This window comes from Microtus oregoni, unplaced genomic scaffold (genome assembly GCF_018167655.1).
Source record: "Microtus oregoni isolate MIOR12 unplaced genomic scaffold, Mior012 000029F_ref0000214, whole genome shotgun sequence".
NCBI lineage: Eukaryota > Metazoa > Chordata > Mammalia > Rodentia > Cricetidae > Microtus > Microtus oregoni.
Window position 1 is genome coordinate 24,187,951 of NW_024543088.1, and position 19,532 is coordinate 24,207,482.

Genomic DNA, 19,532 nt, shown 5'->3' on the forward strand with positions numbered 1-19,532 from the left:
AGACACTCATCACCTCCATGTTAAAGTCCAGAGCTCCCTACATTCTAATCCCCGTCTGACCATTTGCGTCTCTCTCTGTGTACATAATGTAACCTACATCCCAGCCTCCTGCATCCATCTCTGTGCACATAATGTAACCTACATCCCAGCCTCCTGCATCTCTCTCTGTGCACATAATGTAACCTATATCCAAGCCTCCTGCATCTCTCTCTGTGCACATAATGTAACCTACATTCCAGCACCCTGCATCCATCTCTGTGCACATAATGTAACTCCATTCCAGCCACTTGCGGTTTCTCACTACCCCATAGTCTTTCATCCCTGTCTTTTGATTCATACTTTTCTCTGTGGATGCAAGAAACAGCTCTCTCCTCAAAGGGGATAAGAGATAGTTTGTTTTGGAGCCAACCATGAGTGACCATGGTCTAGGAACAGACTTATATCACCCTAAATTCCCTGTTCAAGTGTAGTAATCATTTTGTGAAGTTGATTAGTAACAGGACAAGGAAAGCCGTACATCAAGACACTTTTAAGTACATTGGTAGAAATGTAAGCGAGGTTGGTTACAGCACAGACTGAAAAGCGACTTCTTCTCCCTGGAAGTAGGAAAGGTTCTGTCCTCTACAGTAATTGGGATGAATGAATGGAGACCGTTAATGGCATATGAAAACTATCAGGAAATCTCTGCTGTAGACCTTGGATATTACCTGACAGCATTCTAAGCTGTGGGGTCTGTTCACACTTTCCAAAGGATTTACCTGTCAGTCACAAAAATGTTAGATCACACACAGAGATGGGCAATAAGTGGCTATTATGGGGGCCGAAGATGATCCAAGATAATTTGGCTGTGTAAGGAGCCCTGTTGCCCATCACGCAGGAAAAGCCAGGGGTCGACTCTTTAGGCTGCATTTTATTTCAAGACCCAACAGTTAGCAGAGAAGACTGTGTCAGCATCCTGAAGATCTGTCTTCATGCCTTCTTCAGCCAGCAGATTAGATAGCAAGGAAAGACAAAGGCAGTCGGTGGCCTTCCAGTTCAGTCAGGCAGGGGTCAGTCTTGTCTCAGGCTTACCGTGTTGATGCCTTTCTCCTTAGTCTCTGGAGTAGTGGAAACACCTAGGCCTCAGAGCCATACTTGTTCTGAACAGACACTCTAGGAGCCGTCTAGAATGAAGGTTAGTGCAGAGTGAGCCAACCACTAGCAGTGTGTGGATTCCTTCCTGCAGAGTGAAGTGCGAGTGAGTCTCGCAGCGTAGACTGTGCAGTGCCCGTCACCCGCCGCCTTCCAGCCTTTCTGGTCACTGAAGTCTGGCCTGTCAGTCAGCCTCTGTGGTCGCAGCTGCTCTCCAGGATCTTCTGTTCTCACCCACAGACCGGTCCCCCTCCCTCTCCTCGCACTCGCTCATGCTTTTCCAGCTTTGAATTCCTGCGCCTCATTCACAGGGACCAGAGTTTAACACCTTCGGGCCTCTGTCCCCAAATGTCCTCTTTCTTCTGGGAGAGCACTTACTTGATTCAAGATAAGCACCATCTCATTGATCTCTGGGGTCTGGTTTTTCACTTTTTTTTTTTTTTGTCTTTTCAAGACAGTGTTTCTCTGTGGCTTTGGAGCCTGTCCTGGAACTAGCTCTTGTAGACCAGGCTGGCCTCGAACTCACAGAACTCCGCCTGCCTCTGCCTCCCAAGTGCTGGGATTAAAGGCATGTGCCACCACCGCCTGGCTCAGTTTTTCACTTCTGTGAAGTAGGGTCATCTTTGCATGTTGGTTTCTACCACATTCTAGATGCTCACAGAGAAGGATCAGACCACTTTGGGTCACAGATTTGCTAGTGAAGCTGGAGACGGGAGTCCAGCTGCAGAGGCAAAAGAAATGCAGAAAAGGGAGCAGGTGGGTGGATAGGTGGCAGGTTACGCTGGGTGAATGTGACAGGCAGACAGCGGTTGTACAGACTGAGACAGTAGGCCACGCCGAGCTGAAGTCCCAGGGCAGCTGGGCGGTCTCTCAGGTATCACAAGTGTATGATGGCAGGTCAGTCCAGGGAAGGAGTTGCACCCTTTCCTTGCTCTAGGGTGTTCAGTAAGTCCTTGGTCCTGGTTCCCCGATAGTTTTCCTATGCCATTAACAGTCTCTGTTCATTCATCCCTATTAGCGTAGAAGACAGCACCCTTTCTACTCCCAGGGAGAAGTCACTTTTCAGTCTGTGCTGCATGGGTGCCACCGGCCACATGGTGTGGTTTGCATGTCTACCTGGGTGTGCAATCATCCTCTTAAAATGGAGTCAGTGTCAGAGGGCGAGACTTGGCCTGGAGAACTACCGTGTCCACGATGTGGAGTAACTTAGAGCAGAGGGCAACCTGGTCTCAGCATCAAGCTTCTAGGCAAGCTCTTTCCTGCTGTGCCTCCCTGGCCCAGAATACTTTTAGTTCTGTTCTGTTCTGTTTTCTTTTTGAGACAGGGCCTCATGTAGTCCAGGCTGGTTTTGAACTCCTGATCCTCCTGCTTCCACCTGCAGGTGCTGGGATTGCAGGTGTGCACCACCCTGGCCTGTCTCCATCTCTCCTTCCCCCATACTCTCCAGTGTGGTAGCAGAGTTAGTAAGGTCTGGCATCCCTAACCGGACAGGCTCAGCTGGCCTCAGAAAGCCAATTACAGAGATAAATTAGCAATGAAAAGCAAGCGTGAGTGAGACAGTGGGACAGAGGCAGAAGCCGAGAGGGGGAGCGCAAACCCAGTCAGAGTGGCCACCTCAAGAAGAGGGACAACGAGATCCACTGACTCTCACTCTGCTCTAAATCCACAGGTTTAAGTAAAGGGCCAGAGTTACAAACAACCAAGCAATTCTGGTCAGGGTGTGGTCCTGTCCACTGACCCACTGTCACTAACCCATCATTGTCTTAGCTCCTGTTTCTCCTGCAAGATCCTCCGACAGGTTGCAAGTCTCCCTCTGGGAGACAAATTTCCCCTCTGCCTGACCCTGGGCTTTAGCCATTTCTCCTCCTAGCATAAGAATTCCTTTTCTTGGGGGCCATTGTTTCAGGAGTCTGACAGCCAAAGTGAGGGGCACTGTTCTTTAGAATATCCTTGATTCTGTCAGTCTGGTTACTAGTGTTCTCCTCTTGATTCTTACAACCGTTTCCAGTTTGGGTTCTGCATGTGCCTGAGACCATCTGCTACCAGTTGCTGCAGCATCTTTAAGGGCAATAGGGTCTTTCTTAGCCCCAGTGAGCTTTACTGAGAGTCTCAGGGTGCAGGTGGTGAGCTGTCACCATGTCAGCGCTGAAAGGACAGACACGGTCCCACCTGCTTACCCTCAGCAGCCCAGGGAATGCTCTAGACTTTTAGAGACTTAAAGTCAGGCTTAACCCGGGTTGGTCGTTTTGACAATGAAGACAGACTAGCCAGGGAACTGAGGCATGGTTGGAGACTTTGGTGAAGCTGTTTTCGTACAAGAGTTGGTGAAAGAAGCACTCAGAAAAAAGATGCATCCAAGTGTGGGTGTGTAACTTCCCAAGGGAGAGTAGGGGAAAGTGATTAATTGTCTTGATATTACCCATATATAACATTTCAGGGGCTCTCAAGTTACATCTCACAGGGTTGCTAAGAGACCTTTCTCTTCTCTCTTTTGTTAAGAGGGATAACTGAAGCAGCTCCAGAATCCCTTGAGTGGCACATAAGGGTGAAACCAGGAGGGGTAGGTTGGCACAGGCTTAGTGGTGCCCTTACTCTGTTGGTAGCTTCCTAGAAAGTTTCAGGCTAGTGACCGAGAAGGAACCAGGGTTTTGCACAGCTGGTAATCACTCTGAAACTCTTGCTTCTTTGCTGGAAGAGGCCTCAGCTGGATCCCAGGGTGAGGGAGCTCCTTTTCCTTCTTGGGTTCCCATATTTTCTCCTGCTTTCCGTCCTGCTTCGGCCAGAGTCCCCTCACCCAGTGGCTTTCAAGTTCACATTGTCTTGTGTTAACATGATGAGGAATAAAGACTTGGGGGAAAGGAGTGAGGGAAATGAAAGTAAATTATCAAAGAAAGTGAGATTATTATTTATTTTTTGTCATCTTCTAATTTGTTTTTCGATATACCTTATTGTATTGTAGTTTCTTATTCTTCCTTAGGTGCCTGTTTGTTTTCTAATGGATCTGGATGGGAGGGGAAGTGGGGAGGAACTGGGGGAATGGACGGAGAGGAAACAGTAATCAGAATATATTGAGTGAAAAAAATATTTCAATAAAAGGGAAAAAAGTGAGAATAACTCCCAAGTGGCCTTCCCAAGGGAGGGATACAAACATACTTCCACCTAGGCTAGTGGCATTGTATTGGATTTATGTCAGAACTGAATAGAGACCGAGGTCCTCTTTGTTGGATTAGTCATCCTTTTTTATTGTGTCAGTGTGTGTGTGTGTGTGTGTGTGTGTGTGTGTGTGTGTGTGTTCACATGGGTTTAGGCACCACAGTAGATGTGTGGAGGTCAGCAGAAACCTTGGGGAAGTTAGTTTCCTCCATCCATCATGTAGCTCCTGAGATAGAGTCAGGTCATCTGTCAGCTGGTGGCAGGAGCCTTTGCTTGCTAAGCCATCTCAGCTGCCCAAGACTGGTGGTTCTCTGAAGACATTGGTGACCCATCTAATAGGAGAGGCAATCACATACTGCTCATCCAATCAGGGGTCATCTTTGTGCCTCTCTGTCTTCTCTGGCCCCTGCCCTCTCCCCCCCCCTCTCATTTGACTCATTTTGTAGGCTACTGGTTGAATCACATCTCTGCCTTGTTCATGGGCTACCTTAATGGACTAGCTCACGATTCACCGTGAGCCCTCGCCCTCACTTCCTCTGGGGAGCTCTGTCCTGTCTTACTTAGTACAATGAGACTGGTTTATTTTTCTCACACTGTGGCTTCCAGTTCCATCCATGTTGTCACAAATGATAGTGTATCATCCTTTTATGGCTGCTTAATGTACATCATATGCAATATTTGTGTAGAGATCACGCTTCTCTATCTACTCCTCCACCGATGGAGATCGAGGTCTCTGTGTCTTAGGACTAATGCTGCAACACGTGAGGATGCAGAGGTCTCCTTGACAGACTGACTTCCTGTCACGTGAGGACGCAGAGGTCTCCTTGACAGACTGATTTCCTGTCACGTGAGGATGCAGCAGTCTCCTTGACAGACTGATTTCCTGTCACATGAGGATGCAGCAGTCTCCTTGACAGACTGATTTCCTGTCACGTGAGGATGCAGCAGTCTCCTTGACAGACTGATTTCCTGTCACGTGAGGATGCAGCAGTCTCCTTGACAGACTGATTTCCTGTCACGTGAGGATGCAGCAGTCTCCTTGACAGACTGATTTCCTGTCACGTGAAGACGCAGAGGTCTCATTGACAGACTGATTTCCTGTCCTCTGTGCAGTAGCAGACTGCTGGGCCACATGGTAGTTCTGCAGAGCCATCATACAGTGTCCTACAATCACGATGCTAATTCACAGCGCACTGACAGCAGTCAGCCCTTGCCCACACTTGCTGTCCCCTTGTGGGACACAAACCTGATAATGTGATGTTACGCATTTTCTCATGGAGGTCTTGACTGTCCTAACTCTGTCTGCTTAAGCTTACTGCAATTTTGTCAGATTATTTTCAATGCTATTGAATTGAGTTCTTTAGCTATTCTAGCTATGAACCCTTACCCGATGTACAGCTCAAAAATACCTTCTCCCATTCTGTGGCTTTGTCTCTGCACAATGTTAGGTTATTTCTTCTGCTGTGCAGAAGTCTTTCAGTTTCACATGATCTCATTTGTTTCCTGCTCCAAGAGTCTTATCCTACTTTCAACAAGTCTGAGATTGAGTTTCGTCACTCTGACTAATCAAGAGCAAATCTTCGTTTGCAGAGGTTCCGTCCTCCCCCAGTGTTTCCAGTGGCAAAGAGTAGTTCAAAAGCTGGGGCTTCCTTGTATTTCCCGAGACTGAGTGTAATATGGCAAGGACAGTTATTGTTCAGGAATTGCTTTGCAATGAACCTATGACGTTTATGAACCGAGTGCTGCCGAGGAGAAGCGATGCCAATGTCAGACACCAAAACAAAGAGAAAAGATGGATTGTCACATATGATAGCCTATATGTCATGTGTATGGATATATCAGAACAAGCTGTTTTCCCTGGTGATAAGGAAAATGGTTTTTTTTTTTTCTGATTAGAATGGTAATAGAGGGAGATGAGGGTCACATGACAGCCTGGCTCCAAAGATGAGGTAGTGGGAGTAGAGCATGCTGGGATACTGTGAAGTCACAACTGCGTGGCTCTTCTCAGTCTAACCGCCTGCTAGGAACTACTGTTCGTTTTTTGTGTGGGCCCTTCCAGTCTCTCTTCTTGACTATGTGGTCAGTGTCCTTTAAATGCTCTGTCAGTCCTGTGTCAAATACTTGTCCTGACTGTTCTTTATATTAATATGTCGTGAACAGTTTCTCATGGTAGTGAATGCATGATTTTCCCCCGCTGCACTGCATTCCATTCCATAAACCTGCCCAGCCTCCTCATTGTTTCTGTGGCTTCTTAAACAGTATGTATTTATTTTTATGTATATGCGTGTTTGCCCGAGTGTATGTATATGTGTGTTTGCCTGAGTGTATGTATATGTGTGTTTGCCTGAGTGTATGTATATGTGTGTTTGCCTGAGTGTATGTATTTGTGTGTTTGCCCAAGTGTATGTATATGTGTGTTTGCCTAAGTGTATGTGTATGTGTATTTGCCCGAGTGTATGTATATGTGTGTTTGCCTGAGTGTATGTATATGTGTGTTTGCCCGAGTGTATGTATATGTGTGTTTGCCCGAGTGTATGTATATGTGTGTTTGCCTAAGTGTATGTGTATGTGTGTTTGCCTGAGTGTATGTATATGTGTGTTTGCCTGAGTGTATGTATATGTGTGTTTGCCTGAGTGTATGTATATGTGTGTTTGCCTGAGTGTATGTATATGTGTGTTTGCCCGAGTGTATGTGTGTTTGCCTGAGTGTATGTATATGTGTGTTTGCCGAGTGTATGTATGGTTCACCATGTGCATGCAGGAGCCCATTGAAGTCAGAAGAAGTAAGCATTAACTAGATCCCCTGGAACTGGACAGCTGTGAGCTGTCCTGTGGATGCTGGGAACCAAACTCAGGTCCTCTGAAAGGGCAGTAAGCACATCTGAGCATCTCTCCAGCCCCGTATCAGTGTTTTGGTTGTAAGCAAACAGAAGTGGCCCAGTCCGAGTACTGAGGGAAGAGTGGCCTCACGTTCTTTTTCTTCCTCCAGGGTTTGGACTCCCCTCTCGCATCAGACCTCTCTCGCCATAATCCTCTGAGTGTCGTCTCAGGACCTGGGCTACCCTCATGGCACAATGGCCAGCCCTCAGGAGCACCTGAGCTGCTCCTACTCATCACACTTAGCCTTGACCGAGAACAAAACCTCTAGTGAGCACAATGAACTTGCAGCTATGGGAAACCACCCTTCACCCAAGCTCCCCGAGGACCCCCAGGAGAAGGCTATGCAGCCCGAGCTGCTGGAGATCACGGGCAGCCCCGTCTCTACAACAGTGCTGACCAGTGTAAGTGAGGATTCCAGGGGCCAGTTTGAGAACAGTGTTCTTCAGCTAAGGGAGCAGGATGAATCGGAGATGACAGTGTCCCCAGGGAACAGCAGCACGGTGGATGGAGAGAGCACTAACGGGACCGAAGACATCAAGATTCAGTTCAGCCGGTCAGGCAGTGGAGGCGGTGGGTTTCTCGAAGGACTGTTTGGATGCCTCAGGCCCGTGTGGAACATCATCGGGAAGGCATATTCCACTGACTACAAACTGCAGCAGCAAGGTGAGCTAGAGCTTCTTGGCCCACACTTCTTCCACCGCTCCCAGGAACTGGGTAACCCTTAAGGAGTGCACCAACAGTGAAGTCAGGTGACCACCCTGTTTAAGTGTCCTACAGGCTTTCCAAACAGAATCAAGTCATACATACCTTTTACTTGAAGCCAAATAGACTTTGTCGTCAACCAGCCTAATGGTATATAGAGTAGAGTACACACATGAGGTTGTAGAAAGAAGCCTTAGAGCTCCCATATAATTTATCTCATTTACAGTTTCTATTTTCACAGTCTTTGAAGATATCTAGTATTTTAACAAAGCTGTATAGATACATAACATGAATAACTGATGCCGCGAGGATATTTAGGTTTTTTACTGATAATTTATAGGATCAAAAAGTCTGATGGCCAAAGTCAGGTGCAGTAGCATGTACTTATAGTCCAACTATTCAGAAGCTGAGGCAGGAGGATTACTTGAACTCAGTTAGACCAATTCTAAGCAGCATAATGAGACTGCCACCTATAAAACAACAGCAACAACTACGAATCTAAACAAGTCTAATGACCATTAGACTAATTCACACTGGCACCACTAATTCACACTGACTGCCCTAGACTGTAATAAAAAGGAATTCTTGTCTTGGAGTAAGGGCACAGCAGCCTCACACTTTGAGAACAGAGACTAACCAATTCTGAGAAGCTTATAATCTCTCATTTTAAAATACTGAGTCTTAAATTCTCATCATTGTGCAGCATATGTCCCTACACTCGAGTTGAGGTAAAAAAAATATAGATGCCCTGATGTTGTGAATAGTTTACTGTCTCAAAGAGAATGACTCACATACCACCAATATTTAAAATAGTCTGTCATCCTTATCTTAGGAATAATAATCATTAATATTTTAAGACTGTATCAGGCTGGACATGGTGATGCATGTTTAATCCTTGTATTTACAAGACCAATGAAGGAAAATCATAAGTTCAAGACTAGCCTGGTCTACATAGTGAGTTCTAGATCAGCTTGACCACCTAATGAGACACCGTCTCAAAAACAATAGAAATAAATGTCTCTGCCTCACAGCTTGAGGTCCACAGTGGGTGCAGAATCCACCCTGTGGGACCAGGTCCTGGGCAGCTGGTACCCGCTCCTCCCTCTGTTGTTCCACTGTACCCACTTCTAACAGGGTGTGTGTGTGTGTCTGTGTGTGTGTGTGTCTGTGTGTCTGTGTGTCTGTGTGTCTGTGTGATAGCAGTTTGTGGCTCATGCCTATAATTCTGACTTCTTGGGAGCCTGAGGCAGGAAGATCTCAATTCAGTCTTCCTGGCCTATGATAGTGATTTCAAGGTTAGCATAAGCAACTTACTAAAAGCCTATCTGGGAAAACACAAGGGCCTGGGAATTCAGCTTAGCGCTCGAGTCCTCCACTGGCATGCTCGAGGCCGTGGAGACCACCAGCCCTTAAAGAAAAAGGCATATGCTTTACTTCATATTGTGAAGGTTTTTCTATTTCTGAAATGTAACTCTTCAGCATCTTTTATTTGTTTTCTGATTTGAGACAGCAGTGGGAACTGATCCCAGTGCCCTGCATATGCACTGAGATATATACCCCAGACCCCTTCAGCAAGTATAATTTTTAATGGCTGTATAATATGTAATTGTTAAATGTGCTGATGTTTTTTAAGCAATCCCTTTGGCTTGAAACTTTGTTGTACTTTTAGTGATTATAAACTCTGTTACAGTGATTGTGGTCTGTTACCTTATTTTTTACTTTATTACATTTTTATTCGTTTGTTTTGTATAAGTGTATGTGTGTATGTCCCTAGGGGATGGAACATGTGGAAGCCATCTTATGGGGAGGGGTGTGTGCGTGTCCTGCTAAGGTTCAAATCGAAAGCTCCACATACAACAGACTGTGCTCTACCTGAGCTACACCCCAGCACTTTGTTTGTTTATTCATTTGTAACTTTTTGTTTTGTTTTTTGGATCAAGGTCTAGCTTTGCAGCCCTGGCTGTCCTTGGACTCCTTATGGAGCCCAGGCTGGCCTCTAACTCTCAGCAGCCCTTCTGCCTCAGCCTCCAGAGTGCTGGATTAATGGCTACGTATCTCCATGCCTAGCCTTAATTTGTTTTAGAAGCACTTTTTTCTCTGTCTCTCAGAGAACCAACTAAAATCCAATTCCATAATAAGACACATTTGGTTCTCAGAGCCTCTGCTTGTCCAGGCTCAGACTAAGTTGTCTCCTAACTTGGAGATGGGTATAGAAGTGCGTCACTGAACTTCAGACTCCTAGACAAATTCTTACCCATGCCTGCCTAAAAAAGCCCTTAAATTGTTTGACTTTCATTGTTCTACAAATTTGCATTTAACTTATCTTCCAGTTGATCATGTGGCTTTCAGAAAGGCTCACCTTGGAAGTAATTAAGACCTAGGTGCAGTCTTTCAGGGTTATATTATATCCTGCTGAGGCCTCGTGCTCAGTAAGGGGTAAACACTGAGAAGTGTTTGCACAGCCAGCTTGTTGGGACAATGTATTCAGAGAGGAGTCATTGAGCATCTGTCCACATAAGACATTCAGAGGAACGAAAAGGCACCTGCAGTGGCGAAGGACGGGGTGTGCAGACAGAAGAAGATGACTGGATAGGAGGCTTAACCTGGGGAGAATAGGGTGCGGGAGAGTCCGGGTTTCTAGAGGAGTCTCTGAGAGCTCAGACCGAGTTGAATTGAAGCAGTTAAAATTTATTTATCAACATAGAAGTATCAAAGCTCAAAGGAAGGTCACATCTTTGGATGGGAATTAGAGGAGAGGGTCACTCCAGACGGGGTAAAGTTGGAACTTTCAGAGTGGCCCATCGAATGGCCTCACAAGTTCTGAGCTCGCTTCTTGTCCACACGCCTAGATACTTGGGAAGTGCCGTTTGAGGAGATCTCGGAGCTGCAGTGGCTGGGTAGCGGAGCCCAGGGAGCTGTCTTCCTGGGAAAATTCCGGGCAGAGGAGGTGGCCATCAAGAAAGTAAGAGAACAAAATGAGACGGACATCAAGCACCTGAGGAAGCTGAAGCACCCCAACATCATCGCCTTCAAGTAGGTCAACAGCCGCTTTGTCTGGCTGTCTGCGCCTGTGTTCGTTGTCGGCTGGCATTGTTGGGCGGGGGCTGGTTTTAGAGTGCTTTTGTTTTGATTTTTAGAGAAATAGAGCTATTTTCTTCCTCCATTGTATACACATAAGTTCCTGCTTCGGAAGATATTTCAAAAGCCCTTGATGTGCTTAGCACAGCACTAGGGACTTTGGTAGGGTGCTAAAGTTCCATCAAACCCGAGTCGTGCCCTCCAGGAGCTCACCTTGCAGGGGAATGGACTGTTGATACAGTATGCGCAGGGGCCAGGGAGGAATTAAGGGAAATCCTGTCACACACTCTACATCAGCCTCATAGATAGAATGGCACACTGGAATAATTTCTCCCTCTGCATAGCTAATAGTAGTGACACTCACGGTAATCCAAAAGAACACCCTGAAACTCAGTTAAGGCAATTCTGGCATCAGAAGTGGTATAGCCGGTCCCTGTATGATATATATTTATGAGTTCCTTCTTAAATAGTAACGTATGAAGACGTACACCTCTGTACTGTAGCCTTGGGCTTTGCTTCATCCCTTTCCTGTGCAAACATGACTTTCTAAATCCAGTCATAGAATACACCCATTTCACAGAGCAGTTGTGTTAAGTACGAGTGTGAAGCCAGGGTTTCTTAAACTCCCCTGTTCATAGACCTTATTTGTCCAGATAAGCCAAGCATTTACTAATATCGAATCATAGAAAAACTCATTTATAACAGTTCTCCAGTGTGCATATGGTTTTACCATTTATTAAACTCTAAGGAACCTCCGTGCCAATCAGACGGATGTGCTGGTCTGTCTACGTCAAGAGTTACAGCGTGGCTGGATAGTGCTGTAGTATATGTATCTCCAGTATTTTCAGTTACCTGATACTTCATAGCTGTCCGTGCAGAGAACACCACTGACACAAATCCAAAGTACAGAATGACAGAAGTGTATTCAGGGCTGTCCCCAAAATCACTGGAGATCTTTCCATAATCCCAAGATAAAACTAATTTAATCCACTGTACATTTGATTTTTGGATTATTTTTACTCATCGGACATTCAGAATCCTGTTACCATTGCCAGATGACTTCTGACCCCTACATTTAGGTGTGTATCGCCGCATGGGGTTACAGTCCACAGTTTAAGAGGGGTCCTAACTGAAGAGCCAGTCAAAGGTAAACTTGTGGGAATCACTGGAGCTGGAAGGCGACTGTGCTCACCACTGTACCAGCAAAGTGCCGAGCTCAGCTGTGGTCACTGCTGCCTGAGCCACTCCCTTAGCTGTCTTTATGCCATCCGTCCCTTCAGCCTGGACAAGTGAAAGGACCTGACTTTTAAAAGGGGAGAACGAAGAACAGGAATTGTGGCCCAAGTGGAACAAACGATGGGAAGTGACTTTTGCCCTGTTTGACTGTATTTTAGAGATAGTTTGGTATAACTAAAGAGGCTTCAGTAAACATGGAGGACTTAGAACTCCTTCCTCAACCTAGGAGCAACTTCCCCAGCCGCCCTGAAGGCTCTTCCTCTGGGAAACTACTATCCTGAGGAAAGATGCCATGTGACCAATCAGTCTTAACTGGACTCATATCCCCAAAGAAAGCAACAGTTAATTCTTGAGTAGTTTTGTGAGATGTGGTTTTGGTTCCTTCATGAGAACCCTTACGGCAGGGAAAGGTGGGAAGAGGTGGCAGCAGCTGGAGTGCAGAGGACAGCCACTGTCATAATTCTGTCATTGGCTGCCCTGATGAAAATGACCACTGTGGCTGACTATAATTTTTCCAGAGCCAATAAGTTTCAAGTTAATGGGAGTATAATTTCTGGCAGACAGACAAATGGAGACCACCTTGTCTCTTCCATTTCCTTCACTGAAACACTTGTGCCTTCGGCATGCAATCTCAGGCAAAGAGAAGGTAGCTATTAGAGGCAGTTCTAAAGCGGTTATTTCTGGCTGCTAGGAGCCTGGTCACAGCAGAGGGCTTTTAGTTTGTCACAGTGAGAAGAACAGTTCACAAGATCTCTGTTAGACCATAGGACAGCTCTGTTTTCATGTTGAGATACAGATGTGTGTATGTGTATATTAGCCTGTTTTCATGTTGAGATACAGATGTGTGTATGTATCTATTAGCCTGTATTCATGTTGAGATACAGATATGTGTATGTGTCCATTAGCCTGTTTTCATGTCCTTACTATGTTTTCTTCAAAGGGGAGTTTGCACCCAGGCCCCGTGCTATTGCATCATCATGGAGTACTGTGCCCACGGACAGCTTTACGAAGTCTTGCGAGCTGGCAGAAAGATCACACCTCGGTTGCTCGTGGATTGGTCCACAGGAATTGCTAGTGGGATGAATTATCTCCATCTCCATAAAATCATACACCGTGACCTCAAGTCACCAAAGTGAGTTCTAGAGCCCATTGTTGGCTGTTCTTTTACTTGGAAATGAGTTCTTATCAAACAAGGCCAAGGCTCTCAGTGGGTAGCTTCTCATCACCTATCTATATGGGGGATACGGCCAGGTACATAAATCAAGCCTCCCTTGTGTGGCTTTTGGATTGTGCAACTGTGCAGCAAACTTCATTACTATCTGAAGCAGCCAACTTTCATCACCTTAAAAAATTAATGCCAGGCTCCCCCCGTTTGAAAGCTTGGTTTGTTCTTTTCCTAGGTTTAAAACAAAATTAACTGCCCTTCAGAAGTGTTTAAAACACAACAGAATGAAAATGGCTGAATGAGACACGGTGGCAGGTTGGAAATATAGCTCAACAGTGGAGGGCTTGTTCCCGGGCCCCAGGGCAGGGCGGGAGGGGGCGAGGCATGTTCACAGATGCATGCGGCAGGTTCTCTACAGTTACCTGAGATGTGGTTCACATCTGCAGCCCAGCTCTCTGAGGCAGAGGCCAGAGAGTCAGGAGGCTAAAGCCAGTCTCCTTTCCAGAGCTGGGCAGTCCCGTCCCGCGTTCGCGGTTTGCAACAGCTCTGCCCTTCATCACATCTTCTTGGATTCTGGCAAACGCCATGAGCTAGATGTAGTAGTATCGGTTTTCTTATTGTACATACAGGAAACTGGTACTCACCCAGACTCCTGGGTCTTAGACTCAGACTTGATGGGTTTTAGGCAAACTTTAAGAAGATAGCAATAAGTCTGGCTGGCTGTGTCAGGAGATTTCTCTACCTACTTAAATCCATAGTCAGTATGACCCCCGCCTTCATCCCAGAAAAGTTCCATTGTGTATGTGTGTTGATTCTGTGTGTACAAGTGTGTGTGCGAGTATGCCAGCCTGTATGTGTTTGTGTGGAGGCCAGAAGTTGGCACTGGGGGTCTTTTCTATTGCTCTTCACCTTATTTATTGGGTGAGCCTTGAAGCCTACCAATTCAGCTAGACTGGCTGGCCAGCAAGCCCCCAGGATGTGCCTGCCCCACCCCTGCGCGTCACTGAGCCTGGCTTCTGTGTGGATGCCGGATCTGCCCTTGCTCATGAAGCACTTACCCAGAGCATTGCCCCGGCCCCAGTTATAGTATTCTGTTATCTTTCATCTCTACCTGTGTCCACTCCCTCATGTCAGGTCAGCCGCTGAGAAGAGGCTCCTCCAGCATCTCTGTCTAGTGACCATCATGTGTTCTAACCGTGGTATCTGACACCATCGCTTTAGCTGCCTCAGCTATCCCGTAATATTCTAATCGTCATACATTTTCACCAAGACTAAAGTCAGGAAGTCCTAAATGATGTTAGTTTTATATTCCAGGTAGATGTGATGAAGGTATCCCAAAGTAATCTGAGCACCAAGTTGCTCAGTACACAGAGAGCCATTTGGTAGCTGGGGTGTGGGTAAGGTAACAGAACAGAGGGGATGGAGATCAAAATTCCCCGTCTTCTTCCTCCCTAAGTCAGATACTTTTTGAATGTTATGACTCTTAGTGGTTGGAGTTTTTTTTTTTTTTGGAGGGGGTGATGGGTGAATTTGTTTGGTTTTTGTCAGTGTCTCACAGTGTAGCCCTGGATAGCCTGAAACTCACTTGTAGACCAGGCTGGCCTCAAACTCAGAGAATCACCTGCCTCTGTGGAGTGTGTGTGATCACAAGCAGCTTGTGTTGCTGAATTAGGTCTCTATATTGTTTAGGGCCCAGCACCCTAACTCATTAACTCTAGCATGTTGAATGAGTTTCTTCAAGTGGAGCCAGTATAGTGGGGGAATATTAATATTCTGATTTTACACACCACTAGGACTAGCCAAACAGTTTGTTCCGGGGTCCATTGTAAGTGGTTCTTGTGAAAAGCTAAAAAAGAAAGAGAGAGAGAGAGAGAGAGAGAGAGAGAAAGAAAGAAAGAAAGAAAGAAAAGCATGTCTTGTATGGAACCTGCTTGAACTTTGCTGATCAGAGCTCATCCTTGGCCTGGAGAGGACTCGACTTTCCCCTGAGCCTTGGAATGTGATGCCTACCTGATGTCATGGTCCCACACCTGCTATTTATAGAGAGACAGTGGGCCTGGAAGAGAGGGCGACTGGCAGAAGTCACGGTTAGCAAGTCGTGGGGGCTGAGCTGCCTGGCAGGTGCAGATGATGCTGTCTCTAGGGTGAGGGCCAAGAGCAGTGGGGGTTGTCAGCCTAACTCTGCAGTGTAGAAGATGAAGCGTCAGTCACTGCCTGACTCAGGTCTCCTACTCAGAGAACTCTTAACTCAGCACTAATGACCGGGTTCTTGTCTTTATTTCTTTTCAAAGTGTTTTAGTGACTCACACAGATGCAGTCAAAATTTCAGATTTTGGTACATCCAAGGAGCTCAGTGACAAAAGCACCAAGATGTCCTTCGCGGGGACAGTTGCGTGGATGGCGCCTGAGGTGATTCGGAATGAGCCCGTCTCTGAGAAGGTTGACATATGGTGAGTGGTGCCCAGCCATCTCAAGGGCCCTGCCCACTCTCACCTGGCTTCTGCCCTCTATTGTCTTCCCTGCCCTTCCCTTCTGGTTGATTCTGGTTTCAGATTCTCTAAGCTGTGCCCCAGTGTGATATATGTCAGGAAGAATTAGGAGAGGAATTGGGGTGAAGATCCAGTAAGCAGTCAATTCTGAGGCATCTCCATTGATTATGCTAAACTCTCTGGAAACTGGAAGTTTACTTTGAATAAGGGTGTGGTGTAGGAGACTTTATGAAATCCGTTGCATAAGCCTCACATTTTTTAGTAAAATATATTAAAATTTACTTGTTCTTGATGATATAAGTCCCAGTGTACAGCCATGATGGCCTGAAACCTGCTGTGTACCCAGACTGTCCTTGAACTCATGATCCTCCCAGCTTAGCCTCTGAGTGCTGAGATTACGAGCTTACACCATCTACCCGGTCTTTAGTTACTTAAAGAGCTAAGGTCTGAGCCCGTCCCTCTGAGCTGCCTCTGTGTCCGGCCCGCTGCAGGTCCTTTGGAGTGGTGCTCTGGGAGCTGCTGACAGGGGAGATCCCCTACAAAGATGTGGACTCTTCGGCCATCATTTGGGGTGTTGGGAGCAACAGCCTGCACCTCCCAGTTCCCTCCACTTGCCCAGATGGATTCAAAATCCTTATGAAACAGACATGGTAAGAAGTGGGTTTCTTCTGTTAAAACTCCCCTAGAAAGCAGAGGCATCTCTGCAGGGTAGAAGGAACCACGTCTTGGTGGAGCAACAGGAGCTGTGGAAATTTAGGGCTGGATTTACCCATGAAATCAGGGCCGTGTCTCCCTGTAAAGAAGAGCCAGCCCGTACTCGTGGAGTTGTGTGTGACTGACGAAACCTAACAGCCGAGAGCTCGGATTACTTCACTGTTCCTAGTGAATCACAGACCTAACTTCTCACGTTTTCAGTAGATACTTATCCTGGCCACAGTTTCCCTTTGCACAATAGTACATCTTAACTGCCTGAGACGTAGCAGTTCTTGAGATAAAACATGTGTTTTCTAAAGCAGAGTGCAGCCTCGGCGCCCCCAGACACACCCTCTGAGACGCACACGCTCTCTTTCTCTTAGGCAGAGTAAGCCTCGCAACCGGCCGTCCTTTCGGCAGACGCTCATGCATCTGGACATTGCATCGGCAGATGTGCTCGCCACCCCGCAGGAGACTTATTTCAAGTCTCAGGTAAGCCAGCACTCTCCTGCCTCATGACTGGGCAGTCAGCCAAGGAGCACTCTAGCTGTGCAGCATTAAATGACCCTATTTGTTGTGAGACGGTAATTGTGATGGTTGGTGAACGTGACTGTGAACTCTGGTGACGCTGTTTAAGGAGGAGAAAGAGGACATGAAAACTGCCTCGCCCTGCATTCGGATCACCACCTCTGCTGTTCCTCCTGAAGGCTTTGCTCACTTTGAAGCATAAGAGCTGAAGACAAGAAGCAGGAACTTAAGGACCAGACAGAGCCACAGCAGAATTAGTCCCTAGTAGTCCCCGATTAAAAAAGTAGTTTAACGTGTCTGTTAGCCTTCATTGTTCTAAAATTTTCCACAACTTACACTATGAAACAAAGTCAGCATTTATTTAGCTCACCATTCCATAGACAGTTTGAACTAGGCAATTTTTTCAAGGCTTCGAGTTCACCTAGAGGCCTGGAAGCAAATCCCAGGTTAGCAGGAAGGTGGCTCCAGGCAGCCTCCTTACCAGATGTGCTGAGCATCTGGCTAGGAGCTAGAGTTCCTCTGTCCTCCATGTGGCCTCCTTACCAGATGTGCTGAGCATCTGGCTAGGAGCTAGAGTTCCTCTGTCCTCCATGTGGCCTCCTTACCAGATGTGCTGAGCATCTGGCTAGGAGCTAGAGTTCCTCTGTCCTCCAGGTGGCCTCCTTACCAGATGTGCTGAGCATCTGGCTAGGAGCTAGAGTTCCTCTGTCCTCCAGGTGGCCTCCTTACCAGATGTGCTGAGCATCTGGCTAGGAGCTAGAGTTCCTCTGTCCTCCAGGTGGCCTCCTTAGCAGGTGTGCTGAGCATCTGGCTAGGAGCTAGAGTTCCTCTGTCCTCCAGGTGGCCTCCTTAGCAGGTGTGCTGAGCATCTGGCTAGGAGCTAGAGTTCCTCTGTACTCCATGTGGCCGCTAATTCTTTCACAAGCTTGCTCAGGCTTCCTCGAATTCCGTTTGTTTCCATGGTGACAAGTAGATCACGAGAGCATGGCCCAGTACAGGTGATTGTCATGCTGCTTTGTATAACGCCTGTCACAATGCCGCACTGGCTGCAGCAAGTCACAGGCTACCTGACTAGGCCACAACTCCTCCTAACCAGAGCATCTGCCAGAGCGGGTTGTAAGGGATGGAGCCAGAACAGGTTTTAAGGGATGGAGCCAGAGCAGGTTGTAAGGGATGGAGCTCTTAAGGGATGGAGCCAGAGCAGGTTGTAAGGGACAGAGCCAGAGAAGGGAAGGGCTGTGGCTCTTGGGTGGAAGTGCTGTAGGTGTCAGAAGGATGCAGCTCCGACCACTGTTCTGACCACTGTTACTGTGGATGGGGAGTGACTACAGACAAGGACAAGTTCCCTTTCCCTACAGACCCAGGCGAGATCACAAAATAGTAATCCAGCTTTCTAAGGAAATGGGATTGTAGCCGGGCAGTGGTGGAGCACGCCTTTAATCCCAGCACTCAGGAGACAGAGGCAGGCGGATCTCTGTGAGTTCGAGACCAGCCTGCTGTACAGAGTGAGTTCCAGGACAGGCTCCAAAGCTACAGAGAAACCCTGTCTCAAACAAACAAAAAAGTGATTGTCCTAAATTAGACGTTTGTGTGTACAAAATTATTTTCATCATGATGTTGGCAATACTCAGGATTGAACCTGGGCTTTCTTAAATGCTAGGCAATCACTCTACCACTGAGGTCCGCCTTAGACTTTTGTTGATTGTGTTTTTTTAAAAAATATTATTTATTTATTATGTATACAATATTCTGTCTGTGTGTATGTCTGCAGGCCAGAAGAGGGCACCAGACCTCATTACAGATGGTTGTGAGCCACCATGTGGTTGCTGGGAATTGAACTCAGAACCTTTGGAAGAGCAGGCAATGCTCTTAACCACTGAGCCATCTCTCCAGCCATGTTTTGTTTTTTATATATACAAGTCTTGCTAAGTTGCTCAGGCGGGCCTTGAACTCATTCCATAGCACAGAGAGACTGTGAATGTGAAATTCCTCCCGTCTTAGCATCCTGAGTAGCTGGGATTGCAGACCTACACCACATGCCCAGCTTAGAATCTAACCATTAATAACACATTAGCATATGTGAAACTTCACATTAGACATATGGCTTTTCTCATTTTTATTATTGTTATTCAGTTTCTAAAATGACTTTTATGAAGTGAACTCCATCTCTGCAGTGACTTCCAATATTATTTCAAAGATTTATTCTTAGGAGAGACATTTTATTACACACATTTATTGCCTAAAAAAAGACTAAATTAAATGCATAAAATTTATGCTAACCTACAGGGAAAATTGATGTCTACACAATGAAAATTTTACAGATAAAAATCAGGGAAAATGTAATTTTCTTCTTCAAGTGAGACTTGGAGAAGCTCCCTCAGCCCTCAGATTGCAGTCTAGATACTTCTAGGGGAGCCTGAGACGTCTTCAAGGCGATCACAAGAAGGAAACTGTTTTCATGATAACATTGTTACTGT

The 19,532-nt window shown here is 46.5% G+C and overlaps 1 protein-coding gene across 3 annotated transcripts in view; it reads left to right on the top strand.

Annotated features, from left to right (window-relative positions):
* Positions 1 to 19,532, top strand: part of Map3k13 (mitogen-activated protein kinase kinase kinase 13) — a 107,288-nt gene that overhangs the window by 67,598 nt on the left and 20,158 nt on the right. For all 3 annotated transcript variants that reach the window (XM_041678264.1, XM_041678265.1, XM_041678263.1), the window contains exons 2-7: positions 7,274 to 7,827; positions 10,716 to 10,899; positions 13,121 to 13,312; positions 15,637 to 15,795; positions 16,326 to 16,484; positions 16,911 to 17,019. In XM_041678264.1, the coding sequence (XP_041534198.1) occupies positions 7,359 to 7,827; positions 10,716 to 10,899; positions 13,121 to 13,312; positions 15,637 to 15,795; positions 16,326 to 16,484; positions 16,911 to 17,019 (1,272 nt within the window). In that variant the 5' untranslated portion in view covers positions 7,274 to 7,358. The remainder of the gene's footprint in view (positions 1 to 7,273; positions 7,828 to 10,715; positions 10,900 to 13,120; positions 13,313 to 15,636; positions 15,796 to 16,325; positions 16,485 to 16,910; positions 17,020 to 19,532) is intronic.